The 14,995-nt window shown below is 36.3% G+C and overlaps 2 protein-coding genes across 2 annotated transcripts; one reads left to right on the forward strand and one right to left on the reverse strand.

Moving 5' to 3' along the window:
• The first annotated feature begins 4,032 nt into the window (after positions 1–4,032).
• On the forward strand, positions 4,033–4,977 carry LOC123641776 (olfactory receptor 4A5-like). Its single transcript, XM_045556715.1, has one exon. The coding sequence runs from the start codon at positions 4,033–4,035 to the stop codon at positions 4,975–4,977; it is 945 nt and encodes a 314-aa protein (XP_045412671.1).
• A 4,234-nt stretch (positions 4,978–9,211) lies between these two features.
• LOC123641777 (olfactory receptor 4C46) lies at positions 9,212–10,235 on the reverse strand. Its single transcript, XM_045556716.1, has one exon. The coding sequence runs from the start codon at positions 10,210–10,212 to the stop codon at positions 9,274–9,276; it is 939 nt and encodes a 312-aa protein (XP_045412672.1). The 5' UTR covers positions 10,213–10,235; the 3' UTR covers positions 9,212–9,273.
• Between the last annotated feature and the right edge of the window lie 4,760 nt (positions 10,236–14,995).

Genomic DNA, 14,995 nt, shown 5'->3' on the forward strand with positions numbered 1-14,995 from the left:
TGAACTAATCTTTAATGACCTACATTCTCCACCATTTAAATTAGTGATAATTCAAAATGTTGTAAAAATGTGTCTGCACATGTAAATGGAAGAATTACTTTCCTGATAAAATAACCCAGGAGATTTCTGAAGACTCAGTTTTCTGCCCAAGCTGGAGTATGTGTTCAGTTGGTATCTAGTCCTCTAGCTGTGATTTTTTTTTGTGATATCCATCACTGCTTGGAGAAATTTTTGCAAGTTCTAAATTTCCAGGGATGAGATTGGGATATATAGGGAGATGCTTTTAATTAGTAAATTGCTCATAGGGGTATGGTATTTGAATGACTGAATAACTGAAGAGTTTTTCTTCTATCTGTGAGAAAGCTCTGTCATTGGTTTTTCCATGAAGTTAAATTTCAGCATTTGCTTTGTTAGGTACAGAGCTTAAAGATATGAAAGTTATAAATCCTCAATCATAGTAAAGTACTTTTTTGTTTCTTCATCATAAGTGACAGAGAAGAGAAAAATTCAAGTAACTAAATTTAATGTTGTTAAATGTTTTGTTTATTTGTGTCACCCATAATGCACTTAGCCTTGTTAATTTACAGTAGTTAGGTCAATTTTTACATAGTCATGCAAACATAGCATTTTTGTTTTTCTATGAAGAAATTCTACCAGCAGGTGAGAATATTCAACTACCTTTGTACAGTAAATATTGACATTATGTTTAAGAGTCTTGTGTTTATATTTTAGGCATGTGCCTTGGTAGCTTCTACAGCTGTCTGAAGCACTGAGATAATGGGAAGCCTGTGTGGAAATATGGAAACTGTTGCCACTTGGATCTATTTCTAGATTCACTGATCATCCACATGTTATCGTGTGTTTTATGATCACACATAGATACTTGAGGTATCTACAGTTATCTTAAGTGAAAGAAGCATTGACTTTTCCGGACCAAGGACAGGACCCAAGATGTGAGTTCTTGACAAAATTGATAAGGGCTACTCATTGAAATTTCTTGTGATAAGTTGAAATATAGCTAATGTTTTAAATATCATAAGTTTTCATTGGAGAAATCAAAATTTTAAATATTAATGTAGCAATACACAGAAATTAATCAGAATATACAAAGTACATTTGATTATAGCATACAGCTAGATAAGCATTTATTTTTCATTTTGCCAAATAACATGAGAAACATGTTGCATTTTACACGTATAACAAATAAACCAATGGATGTATAATCTCAGTTTTGGGGATATTATATTTTACATGGTATGTTAATAAACCTGTAGATTTCCTTTCAGATATATTTGAATAAGAGAATTTAAAATCATGTGTCGTACCAAGAGTGTTAGAGTGTAAAGGAACAAATGTGTATTTTGTTCTGGAAACACGATATGGGCTTTTATGTATAAATCTAAAAATTATCTCAGGAAACATATTAGGGACCATATCCTAGCAAACATGACACTTGGAAATTACCTTGTGTACTGTCATTTAGAATGATTTATAAGAGTGTAATTGTAAAATACCAAAGAGGTTACTTTTGTTATTATGAGAATTTTTCTTTTAAAAATGTCATGTTCTTAAGAAACTGCATGCAATTATTTTTCTACCAGAAAAGTGTTAAAATAGTGTTTTACATTGAAAGCCTAGTAATACTTTCCTAATATATTAAATTTTTGATGGCTTAAACTACAGAGGATAGTTAATGTACCCCAATTGACAAGTAAACATTTAAATTGCTCAATAGAAGATTTATCCAGGTGAGATCTATGATTGATGATTAAAGAGAGAAAAGGCCCTCACCTCATGGAAACAAGGTATGTATAACGAAAGAGAATTGGGTATAGAGTACTTTATACTTTTACATTCTTCAATAGTTATACATTTATTGGTCTATATAGCTTCAACAATGACAGAACTCCTGAATTATGTGAATCAGAGGTGTAGTTAATCACATCTGCCTTCTAGGAAGAGCTCAAATTCTCCCTGCACATGACCTCCTCCACCGCCAAATCTATGTAAATGGAATCATCTTGTTTATGATTTGAGATTTATTAATTTTCTTCAGCAGTGAATAATTGGAAAGTCTAGATTTGTAGCTATACTTGTTCAACTTTCCTTTATTCTTTAAGTTTGTCCTTAACCATCAGATCTAAAAACTTTAAGAAATCAATGCTTTTGTCTTTGTGAATTTTTGGAAGTTTTCTTCACTAGGATCTAGTTTGAGTTTATTTGTTGTGGAAACCCCATGTATCCTCCTGTGTATCCCCAGGGATGCTTAGGAGGTTGGGCTCCCAGTACTTCCTCACTGAAAGAAATCCTTTTTGAAGATTTTTTAAAGGAATACTAGCCTCACTTAATTATCACATTAATATTCTTATTACTTGTGCACATTCGTTTATTAACTATACTATCTGTTTCCTGATTTGATCCTTCTTTTCTTTCCTTTTCTACTATGTAGCTCTCCTTCTGGTGAAGGGTTGAATTTTTCCCCTACTATTCTGCATGCTTCTCATCAAAGTCCATCCCAGCACAGGTATAATTACTTCTCACATGTAGTTATCTTAGTAATTCCTGAGATATCCAATTTTATGTTGTTTCTAAAATGAAGTTAATGAATTATGGGTTTTATTTCATTTTATCTCTGATTATTTCTATAATTCTTTTCAAGTTGACTAACTTCCAGACGATTTGTTGAGACCCAATGTTCACAGTGAAGCTTTCAAGAACACTAGTAACAGCTCTCATTTATTCAGGCTTTACCAGGTGCCAGGCACTGTTCTAGGCACTTTACCTGTTGTAATAAACTATAAGCCTAAGAGGTAAGCACTATGGGTGTCCTCATTCTAAAAATGACGAAACGGAGGCCCAGAGTTTTATTAGGTGGCTCAAAGTCACATAGTAAATGGTGAAGCTGGGGTTGCAGCAGAGGCAGTGTGGCTCCAGAGTCCACATTACTCTCTGCTGCACTGTGCTCTGTCTCCAGGGATGCCATGGATCTAAATATGTACACCCTGAATGAGAAACGTACGGTCATTACTTGCTCACTGTAATGATCAAATCCCATTTGTGACGGGTTTGCATTGTTCAAGTAATGATGATAATCTGGTATATTAGTATTTAAATACAAAAATCTGATAAATGAAAAAAAAAGTTAGCAGAATGCAATAAAATAGGGATGCCTGAATAGTATCATAGATAGTTTGACTGAAAAAGATTCTGAGATTGTCTAGTTCAATACCATTATTTCCCAATGAGTAAATTGAGCCAGACTTGTAATTACATTTAGAAAATTACTCAATCGCCTGTCTTCTTACGTTGAGCTTGGAATTTTCCCTCGAATATGCTTCCTTTTGGAATCTGGACACTGAAGTTCTATTTTTAAGCACTCTTGGTACCTAAACAGAATTATAAATAAACCCCTGTCCTACTGTTCTTTACCTCTCTTTTCAGTGTCTATTTTCTCTTCCTTCACACAGTGGCATGACATAGTATTGTGTGAGATATTTTGGAAGAGTTTTCTATTAATATGTTTGGTGTTACACAGATCATATTGTAAAGATACCATAGCTGCTATAAATTCAAGGGACTGACTCTATGCCAATTTATTTATTTAGAGTTTATTGCTACTGCCAGAGAGTATGTTTCCTGAGAGCTGGAACACTGTCTCTGTTTGTAGCTGATGTCTGTGCCAAGTAGTAACATATTTTACATAAGGAGTTATTAAATGTGTGAATGACTCTTGGGCCCTTATTGTTGTTTAGAGAATATCCAATGAAACGTAGAGATACAACCTTTCATCGGTAGGACCAAAACAAAATCATCTGAGGAAAAATGAAATTATTAACCTGGTGTATTGTCCTTCAGAAGGGGAACTGAATAGATACTTACTGAACGTATATTGTGTGTAAACCACTGTTGAAGGTATGATGATGAAGATGTGTTTCATAACATCGTGGGTGTGTTTGTAGCCCTGTCACAATTTCATTACAGGTGCTGTTCTCCTTAGCTCTTAGCTCTGATACAAGCCTTACAGAAGAATAAATGGGAGAGAGTAACAATGTGACAGAATTTGTCCTTCTCGGTCTCACTCAGGATCCTGATGGGCAAAAAGCATTATTTGTAATGCTTTTACTCATATACATTGTGACGATGGTGGGTAACTTGCTTATCATGTTGACTATTATCAGCAGCCCCTCCTTGGGCTCCCCAATGTACTTCTTCCTGGCTTTCCTGTCACTCATAGATGGTGCTTATTCTACTACCATTTCACCCAAATTGCTTGTAGACCTACTCCGTGATAAAAAGAAGATTTCCTTCCTAGGATGCATGGGCCAGCTCTTTATAGAACACTTGTTTGGTGGAGCTGAGGTCTTCCTTCTGGTGGTGATGGCCTATGATCGCTACGTGGCCATCTGTAAGCCTCTGCACTATTTGACCATCATGAATCAACGGGTTTGTGTTCTTCTGTTGGTGGTGGCCTGGGTTGGAGGTTTTGTGCACTCTGTGGTCCAAATTGTCTTTGTGTACAGTCTCCCCTTCTGTGGCCCCAATGTCATCGACCATTTCTTCTGTGACATGTACCCATTATTGGAACTTGCGTGCACTGACACCTACATTATAGGTCTCACTGTGGTTGCCAATGGTGGAGCCATCTGCACGGTCGTCTTTGTCCTTCTGCTCATCTCCTATGGAGTCATTCTAAGCTCCCTTAAAAGTTACAGTCAGGAAGGGAGGCGTAAAGCCCTGTCTACCTGTAGCTCCCACATCACCGTGGTTGTCCTCTTTTTTGTTCCCTGTATTTTCATGTATGTTAGACCAGTCTCCAACTTTCCCATTGATAAGTCCGTGACTGTTGTTTACACAGTTGTCACTCCCATGTTGAATCCTTTAATATATACCTTGAGAAATTCAGAGATGAAAAATGCTATGGAAAAACTCTTGTGTAAAAAGTTAACTATAGATAGAATAAGAATGTCTTCTACATGAACGTATTTATTTCCTGTTCTAAGGCAAAAAACCTGCAGTAAATTCTAATGATGGATTATGTAGTCCATTCAACGGAATCTCTAGAAATGCTTCTCTTTATTCAAAGTCACCAATAAAGTGGAAGAAATTATGTTTTGAGATTAGAATAATTCTAATTGAGAAGTTCTGGGGGGCAAATAAAAGGCACTGGTATTCTATTACAAGTAGTAATAAAACTAAGCTCACCTTGTAATTTTATTTTTTTTAGTTTATATTGAAATGGGACTTAGAAGAAAGTGGTTTATTCTTTTCAAAGGAGAAAAAAAGGCTGTTCTTGAAAATTTACTATCACTCACATTCATGAGAAAGCATTTGACTAATACTTAGAAGAAATTTCTAAGTCCAAAAGATTAGATTTTGTGTTTTAATAACCATTAATTTATCAGCAAAATAGCTCTCTAGCTGTATTATACTTTTTTTTTTTTACAGATTACTTCGGTTTCTTAGGTCATTGTCTATGCATTTCCAGTTCAGGGTATTTGGCTGACCGATGATATTATGTTTAGTTAAAGATACTATCAGTGGACAATTTTGTTGGTTGAAGTGTAGATGGTGACAAAAACAAATTATAGTTCTTGATTATGTGGTGGATACTTTGCTTTGATTTATTTTGTGATTTTCCTCACTAGTTATTGTGTGCATTTTTGCCATTCTTCAAAGAACAGGCAAAGTTTCTTATTTTGTCTTCACGATGCTGAAGATATTGGTAAAGAAATGTCTTGGTTTGCATAAGCAATGTGCTTCCTAAATGTTATGTTAAATCTGAATACTTTACTTATAGACTTAAAAATGATTTGTTGTGGCATAAAAAAAATTTTTCTGTATTAGAGGATAGAAAGGAGCAGAAGCAGATATGAGGATGAATGAGTGTAGAGATCTAATAATGTACAACAATTGTACTTTTCTAAATGAAAACATTATTTTGGAACTCATTATTTTAAAATTTTTATGCCTACACAATCATGTATACAATTTATTTATAAGTTTTGTAACCTCTTAGCTGGAATATTATCAATGTCATTGAAACTACCTGTTTGTACCTACCTGATGCTGTTAGTCTGTCTCTCCCCAGATGTAATCCCGATGGTAAACTTTTCCTTAAAATATATTATTGACAGTTTATTATTCTTTACCTTTATTAAAATTATCTTATATATACACAATTTTCTGAATTTTACTGTTATCCACAATGTTAACTTTCTAAAATATGATCACATTGCTGCCTGTTGCCTTAGTCTCATCCTGTCCCCTGCTGTGTGTTTTTCCATGTGTGAATATACCACAGGATATGTAACCATTGAATCAGAGACCGTTTGCATTGTTAGCAGTTTTTTTATATTGCACGTAGTACCACTATGGATATCCTGAGGGCAAGTCTTTTGTGTTAAATGAAATTTTATATGTTCACTTTTACAGATGGCTGCAGTTTTCCCTAATGCTGTGTTATAAGTGACATTCGTACCAGTAGGACACAACAGTTCCATTGCTCTGTGTCCTTACCAATACTTGATATTATGAGATGTTTGAAATTTTTGCTAATGGAATGGCTTTAAGACTGTGAGTTCCTTTTGGGTTTGTTTTTTCATGTTTATTTATTTATTTTTTATTATTTCAGCATACTATGGGGGTACATAAGTTTAGGTTACGTATATTGTCCTTGCCCCCCCACCCCCCTGAGTCAGAGCTTCAAAAGTGTCCATCCCCTAGACAGTGCACATTGCTCTCATTATGTATGTATACACCCCCCCCCACATCTGCCTGACACCCGATTAATGTTACTCCTAAATTTGCTCTTTGGTGATGATCAGTGAAACCAATTTGATGGTGAGTACATGTGGTGCTTATTTTTCCATTCTTGGGATACTTCACTTAGTAGAATGGGTTCCATTCTATCCAGGATAATACAGGAGGTGCTATATCACCATTGTTTCTTGTAGCTGAATAGGACTCCATGGTATTCGTATACCACATTTTATTAATATGCATATGTATTGTTGGGCACTTGGGTTGTTTCCACATCTTTGCAATTGTGAATTGTGCTGCTATAAACATTTGAGTGCCCCAGGTATAAAACCATCTTCATATAGCCATCTAGTTTTGACAAAGCAGACAAAAATGTACACTGGGGAAAAGAATCCTTATTCAATAAATGGTCCTGGGAAAACTGGATACCAACATGTAGAAGACTGAAAGAGGATCCACACCTTTCACCTCTCACAAAAATCAACTCATGGTGAATAACAGACTTAAACCTAAGGCGTGAAACTATAAAAATTCCAGAAGAAACCATTGGAAATACTCTTCTAGACATTGGCCTAGGCAAAGAATTTATGAATAAAACCCCAAAGGTAATCACACACACACAAAAAAGTAAATGGGACTTGATCAAATTAAAAAGCTTCTGCACAGCCAAAGAAAGCAACTATCACGTGAGCAAACAGACAACCTACAGAATGGGAGAAAATATTCACATGCTACACATCTGATAAAGGGCTGGTAACTAGAATCTATTCAGAATGCAGGAAAATCAGCAAGAAAAACATCAAACAACCCTATCAAAAAGTGGGCAAAGGACATGAACAGAAACTTTTCAAAAGAAGACAGAATAATGGCCAAGAAACATATGGAGTTACATGTTTTTAAATACATAAGGCACTCTTATGAAAAAGCGAACTGATTAACAGAGAAATATACATAGTTTGCAATTATAAGATAATGAAATTTAGTGAGAACAGAGAGAATTTGGTAATATGCTGAGAATTTATTTCAAATTCTTACTTATTCTTCAGTGTATGGAGGAATAAAAACAAACTGTCATTTCCTCAAGAGGTCCAGCTGGAACTCTCCTCAGATTCTGAATCAGGTGTGGGTAGGAAAGAATTCCCTTGTCTCCAATACCATTTTTCTCTCTACATTTTGTTGAATTCATTCATCTTCTTTAGTATTTTTATTCATTCATTCAATATTTTTCATGTACTGGACATTGTGCTGCCTTGCAGTAACTATTGTTATCTAGAAGGTGATATTTTATGGCTTATGATTGTATACTTAATGAATAGAAATTTCTGCCTGACATTTAAATGTTCTTTTATTTGAGTCATCAGTCTTTCTGATGGGTTTTATCATAATATGGGTGACATGAGCAATACAAAGTGGTTCTAAAGCCTACAAGAACAATTGGAAACATGGCATAAACTTCATTACCTACCCAGGAGAGGTTAAATGGCCGATTGCTATTTATAGCCCTAACGGAGTTAGTTACCATAATGTTTCAAGCATCAAATGATCGTCAATTATGATATATAAAATGAGCCATTATTAATAAAAATTATTATATTTTGTTTATATAACTAACTAATATATGCAATGTCCTCAGCACAGCCCCTGGTTCCAAGATGTTAAGCAGTATAATTATGTGACCTTTCAGTCATCATTCTGTGGCAGAGTACTGCAGAAGTCAAGAGTATGGTCTGGAAAATCAATCATATTTTGGTTTTTGGCTTGTCAATGTTTCTGTTTCGAGAACTTCCCCTTTCTATCATTTTCCTCACTTATGAAATGGGGGTAACAATAGTGCTTCCCTCTTTGGAGTGTTGTTGACATTACTGCTCAATACCAGTATATTGTATTATTTCTTCTTTTTATTCATTTATTTATGTATTTATTTTATTATTATTAGTTTTTAATTTTAGCATATTATGAGGGTAGGCATGTGTAGGTTACATATATTGCCTTTGCCCCACCTGAGCCAGAGCTTCAGGCATGTCCATCCCCCAGAATGTGTGCACTGCACTCATTAGCTGTGAATATACTCAACCCCTCCTCCCCCTCCAACTTGCCCGACACCCAATGAATGTTACTACTGTATGGAGCCCATTCTGCTAAGTGAAGTATCAGAAAAATGGAAAAACAAGCACCATATGTACTCACCATCAAATTGGTAATAACTGACTTAACTGACCAATACTTAAGGGCACATATTTCTTCTTTTTAATGAGAAAGAAAGCCTATGAATCCATGTAGTGGATGAAGCTAGTAAAACTAAGCCCCAATTTGGTAGACTTTCCTAAATACGCAGGGTTGTCCAGGATTAGATTTGCTCCTATTTTCTGGAAGCATTTCTACTTCGATCAGTGCAAAATCTATGAACGGTATGGCGAATTTTATCTCTATCCAATAAGGATGCCACCCTCAGATTATCCAAAATATTCTTTTGACACCTGCCTCAGTTAAATCAAAGTTGGACTCCAGGCACATTTATTTGTCACCTGAAATAGCTTTATTGATACACAATTTCCTAATGGCATTTTTCATCTGGGCATTCCTGAAGGTGTAGATTAAGGGGTTCAACAAGGGAGTTATCATAGTGTAGAATATAGCAACTGCTTTATCAATGGGTAAAGTAGCTGCAGGTCTCATGTACACGAATATGCAGGGCACAAAGAATAAGACGACCACTGTGATGTGGGAGACACAGGTGGAGAGGGCTTTGCGCCTCCCTTCGGAGCTGTGGGTCCTTAGGGAGCACAGGATGACCACATAGGAGACCAGCAGGAGGAGGAAGTTCAACAGGCAGATGAACCCACTGTTGGCGGCAACGAAGAGCCCCAGAGTGTGGGTATCAGTGCAGGCAAGATTGAGCAAAGGGTTCAGATCACACATAAAGTGATCTATGACATTAGGGCCACAGAAGGGTAATTGGAAGATGAAGAGGATCTGTATGGTTGCATGAAGAAAGCCTCCTACCCAAGCCACTCCCACCAGAAGGCCACATACACGCTGGTTCATGATGGTGGTGTAGTGCAAGGGCTTGCAGATGGCCACATAGCGGTCATAGGCCATCATAGTAAGTAGGATGACCTCTGCTCCTCCAAAGAAATGTTCTCCAAAGACTTGAGTCATACAGTCATTGAACAGGATGGTCTTCTTTTCATGGAGTGAATCTGTGATCAGCTTCGGAGTATTGACAGAGGAATAGCAGGCATCAATAAAGGAGAGATAAGCCAGAAAATAGTACATGGGGGACCTCAGTGATGGGCTGACAGTGATCGTGACCACAATAAGCAAATTTCCTACCACAGTGATGATGTAGATGACAAAAAACGCAGCAAATATGATATTCTGCATCTTTGGATTATCTGTAAGGCCCAGTAAAACAAACTCTGTGACGTTGTTTCTATTTTCCATGTATTTCATGTGATGGTTAGTTACATTACCTGAAAAAAATTTTTATTAATGCAGCCTTGAATTCATTACACTTCTTCATTCTAATAAATAATAACTGCTTGAATTCTATAGAGCTGTGAATGCTTATAAGATTTTTCTTGAGACGTAAATAAAGATTCTCTGTTCGTGAAGATTACTCAAATTACTTCCCTGGTGAAGACTCTGTTAAGAGTATAGACATGAGGAACTTTTTTAAACACACAAGTCAAGAGATCATCTGTGTACACTTGATCATCTGAGGCGACTAAGAGACTAATTTGAAGTAGTAGATTGAACACAGAGTGGCAGCTAAACCTGAAAAGGGAGGTTGAAGCTGAATGTACAGGCCATGGTTGTAAAGCTAAGGAATTTGTTCTTTATTCTTTAGAAAATGAGGAACATTGGTAGGTTACTGAGAATATGACTGAGGATGAAGAGGAGTTTCAGGAAGCAGAAATCTTGGGATATTCCTCCAGTGAAGGTCTTTGTGAGTCTTAAATGAAATGGACTGAGATTCCACAAGGAGGTGGAAACTAGAGAAAGAAACCCCAGTGAGCAGAATATTTAGAGTTGGCCGGGCGCAGTGGCTCACGCCTGTAATCCTAGCACTCTGGGAGGCCAAGGTGGGTGGATCGCTCGAGGTCAGCAGTTCGAGACCAGCCTGAGCGAGACCCCATCTCTACTAAAAAAATAGAAATAAATTATCTGGACAACTAAAAATATATATACAAAAAATTAGCCGGGCATGGTGGCGCATGCCTGTAGTCCCAGCTACTCGGGAGGCTGAGGCAGGAGGATTGCTTGAGCCCAGGAGTTTGAGGTTGCTGTGAGCTAGGCTGATGCCACGGCACTCACTCTAGCCCGGGCAACAAAGTGAGACTCTGTCTCAAAAAAAAAAAAAAAAAAAAAAAAAAGAATATTTAGAGTAGTTGACATAAGTAGCTGGGCATTGTGATGGGAATGCAGAAAAGAATAAGAGAGCTACTGTAAAATAATTCACAATGCTATTGTCTAAATCTAATTAATTTTATAATAGTTAATAATATATACCTTTTAATGATTAATTTCCTTGTGCAAGGTATGCTAGTAAGTGCTTTGCACATATGACTCAACACTGGCAACAATCTGTGTGTGTGGTTGGTATTATTTCATCCATTTTGCAGATGAGGCAACAATGTCAGAGGCTAATGTTAATGGTTATATTAACACAGTAATAGTTATAAAAGTACTCATATTAACATTAAAACGTTCACAGTTGTAATAATGATGATATTACCTAAAACATACTGAGCAGTTCTAAATATTTTTTGCAGACACTTGTTGATTTAATCGTTAACATAAGCCCCCCAAATAGTTAATGCAATCATTTATGTACTTATCTTACATGTTAGGAAATAGAAACAGGGAAGTTAAAGATTCTGTCCAAGATCAAACAGCTAACAAAGGACAGAGTCAAGAATAGGTCAGATTCTACTAGTTAATTTTTTCTCTCCAAATCCTGAACCCATGCCCTGTATTGCTGTTATAATAAACAACATTAAACTAGTAATCTACTTTTGAAATGACCTTTGTTATTATAACTACTCTAATACTACTTAGGAGGCAAATTTGTATGGAGTAATTTCATCAGTAGACACACACACACACACATGCACACACACAATGACATCTTTGAATTCCGAAATATTAAGAAAAATGTGATATTGCATTAATTGAAGGGACTTTTATCTTAGCCTCTCCCTCAGCCTCAGTTCTTTTCTTAAACCCTTTTCAAATCATGGGACCCCAGACTCTTAAGCAAAATGTTGAAATGACTACCACAGTGGTTAAGTATATTAGATTTAGAATCAGAAGTACATTGCATTAGAATTATGGTTTTTATATTTGTAACTTCTTTTACCTGGGGTACATTTCTTGGCACCTTACATCCTTGTTTCCTCATCTAGAAAGTGAGAATAACAACACTGCCTCACAGATTGTTATGAGAATTGATTGAGGTAACATATATGAAAAAAATCTAGCACAGTCCTGTGGATACATATAGGAATTTCATTTATTTTTATGAGTGTGTATATACTTACGAGATAGTAAGAATTGATAGAGCAAATACCAGAGGAACATTTAATCATGCAACAAGCTCAGGAAGAAGCATCTCCAATATTATTCTCGAAGAAGTAATAGAGACTTTTATTATCCATAGCAGTTGATCCCATGAAGTGTTCTCCATGTTTGCACTTGGACTAAACAGCTGATGATTTATGCCATTTATATTTATCTTTTTTATATGTGAAGTGTATCACAAGAATGGAAAAACAAATACCACATGCACTAACTATTAAATTAGAACTAACCAAATAGCACTCATGTGCACAGATGGAAGTGAAACTTAATGGAAATGGAGCAGGTGGGGAGGGGTGAAATCATACCTAACAGGTGCAGTGTACACTATCTGGGTGATGGGCACACTTACAACTTTGTCTGAAGCAGTACAAAGGCAATCCATGTAACCTAACATTTGTATCCCTCTAATATTCTGAAAAAAAAATCCTCCTGACTAGTTTTGATTATTAAGGAAGTGTCTCAGGCATAAGCATGATGTGGTATCAGAGAGCTGCGTTCTACAAATTGCTTATCTCAATGAGCCTCAAATTTTTCAACTGTCAAATTAGGTTAGTGAAATTTACCAACTCTCTTTGAAGAATTAGGATGAGGATGAAAGACTCTATTGCTATATTTGAAGTGTTAAAAATACTGATTACTGTGTATGGAAAGTAACAATATTTAATAAGCAACAGGACTATTGAAAAGCTTACCTCAGTAGTCTGAGCACTTAGATGGTCTTACTGATGTTGGGGGGTGTCCAGAAACAATCCCTTCTCAAACTGATCTCCTCTTGGAGTAAGCATCAATGTGAAAGATATTTCATACTTGTGAGGAGCCTATTCAGAATCAAATCGGCAGTTGTTAAGAAACTGTAAACATTTAATGTGCAGGTTTCTTTTGTATATCAATTATGCTTCAGTAAAGCTGTTTGAAAAAAGGAAGGTGTTCTTACAAGTATAAATCTTTTTCCCTGGCCTAAGCCTCAAAACTTTTCACAGAAAACCTGGGATTTGAATTAAAGTAGATTTACTTAAAACCCTATGAACAATTGTCTATATATGGCTCTGTGCCTGCAGTAGAAGAGACAGAAAATGTGGAGGAAACAGATATAAATGGGTCACTCCACCCTTGATTAATCTTGCTGTGGAGATGTGGATGGCAATGAAATCATTTTCATCTTCATGGCATGGATATTTAAAGAGGTTTCCATAAAGTTTCAGGGATCTTTTTCTGTAGTTGCTGCTCTCTCCCAGGAATTCATTATCTACTTTGATGGAAAAACTTCGTTTTAGAAGAAGGTATTCTGGAGAGACATGCTTGGGAAACACCATTTTTGAATGGGGAATTGTATTCCTTACACTTGGAAGATAAGCCTGTGAGAGTCCTCTTTCTCATCTGAAGTGGGGTTCTTAAGAAAGCTGAATGCTATGTGACTATAAAGGTGCCTAACTCCAGTGTGTGGACCCATGATGGAGTTTCTGTGCTGACTCATGTCACAGAAAGAGGTTTTGTTTTCTTATCACTATTAAACCTTTTCTGGAAACCCACCATTGCTTGAGATCTAGAGTAGTGAGGGGACAAAATCCATGGCATCCATTTAATTAATTAATTTCAATCTTTAATTTTTTAAATTTGTATTTTATTTATTTATTTATAATCAGGATATTATGGGGGTACAATAATTTTGGTTACATAAAATGCATTTGTCGTGCTCAAGGCAGGGCCACAAGCGTGTTCTTGCCACGTACAGTGTGCCCCATCTCCATTAGCTGTGGGTTTACCCACCCCACCTGCTCTATCCCACACCCCCCATCCCCCATACCTGACTGGCACCCAGTGAGTATTACTACCATATGAGCACCTTAATGTTTGTTGATTGATTAGTACCAGTTTGATGACGAGTACATGTGGTGCATGTTTTTCCAACCTTGTGATATCTCACTTCAAAGGATGGGCTCAATCTCTACCCAGGATAATATAAGAGGTGCTAGATCACCATTGTTTTTTGTAGTCAAGTAGTATTCCGTGGTATATATACCACATTTTATTAATCCACTCATGTGTTGATGGGCACTTGGATTATTTTTACATCTTTGCGATTGTCAATTGTGCTGCTATAAACATCCTAGTGCAGATGTCTTTATTACAGAATGTGTTTTTTTCCTTTGGAGAGATGCCTAGTAGTGGGAGAGCTGGATCAAATGGTATTTCTATTTTTAACTCTTCAAGGTATCTCCAAATTACTTTCCACAGGGGTTGTACTAATTTGCAGTCCCACCAGCAGTGTAAGAGTGTACCAATCTCTCCACAACCACACCAGCATTTGTTATTTTGGGACTTTTTGATAGAGGCCATTCTCACTGGAGTTAGATGATATCTCATTGTAGTTTTGATTTGCATTTCCCTAAGGATTAGAGATGTTGAGCATTTTTTATATGTTTGCTGGCCATTATTCTGTCTTCTTTTGAAAAGTTTCTGTTCATGTCCTTTGCCCATTTATTGACTGGGCTGTTTGAGATTTTTCTTGTTGATTTTCTTAAGTTCTATATAGATTCTTATTATCAGCCCTTTATCTGATGTGTAAAAAGCAAATATTTTCTCCCATTCTGTAGGTTGTCTATTTTCTCTAAGGACAGTTTTCTTAGCTGAGCAAAAGCTTTGTAATTTGATA

This window comes from Lemur catta, chromosome 7 (genome assembly GCF_020740605.2).
Source record: "Lemur catta isolate mLemCat1 chromosome 7, mLemCat1.pri, whole genome shotgun sequence".
NCBI classification, from domain to species: Eukaryota; Metazoa; Chordata; class Mammalia; order Primates; family Lemuridae; genus Lemur; species Lemur catta.

Coding starts and splice junctions, on each gene's coding strand:
- LOC123641777 (XM_045556716.1), bottom strand. CDS start 10,212: ATGAAATACATGGAAAATAGAAACAACGTCACAGAGTTTGTTTTACTG.
- LOC123641776 (XM_045556715.1), top strand. CDS start 4,033: ATGGGAGAGAGTAACAATGTGACAGAATTTGTCCTTCTCGGTCTCACT.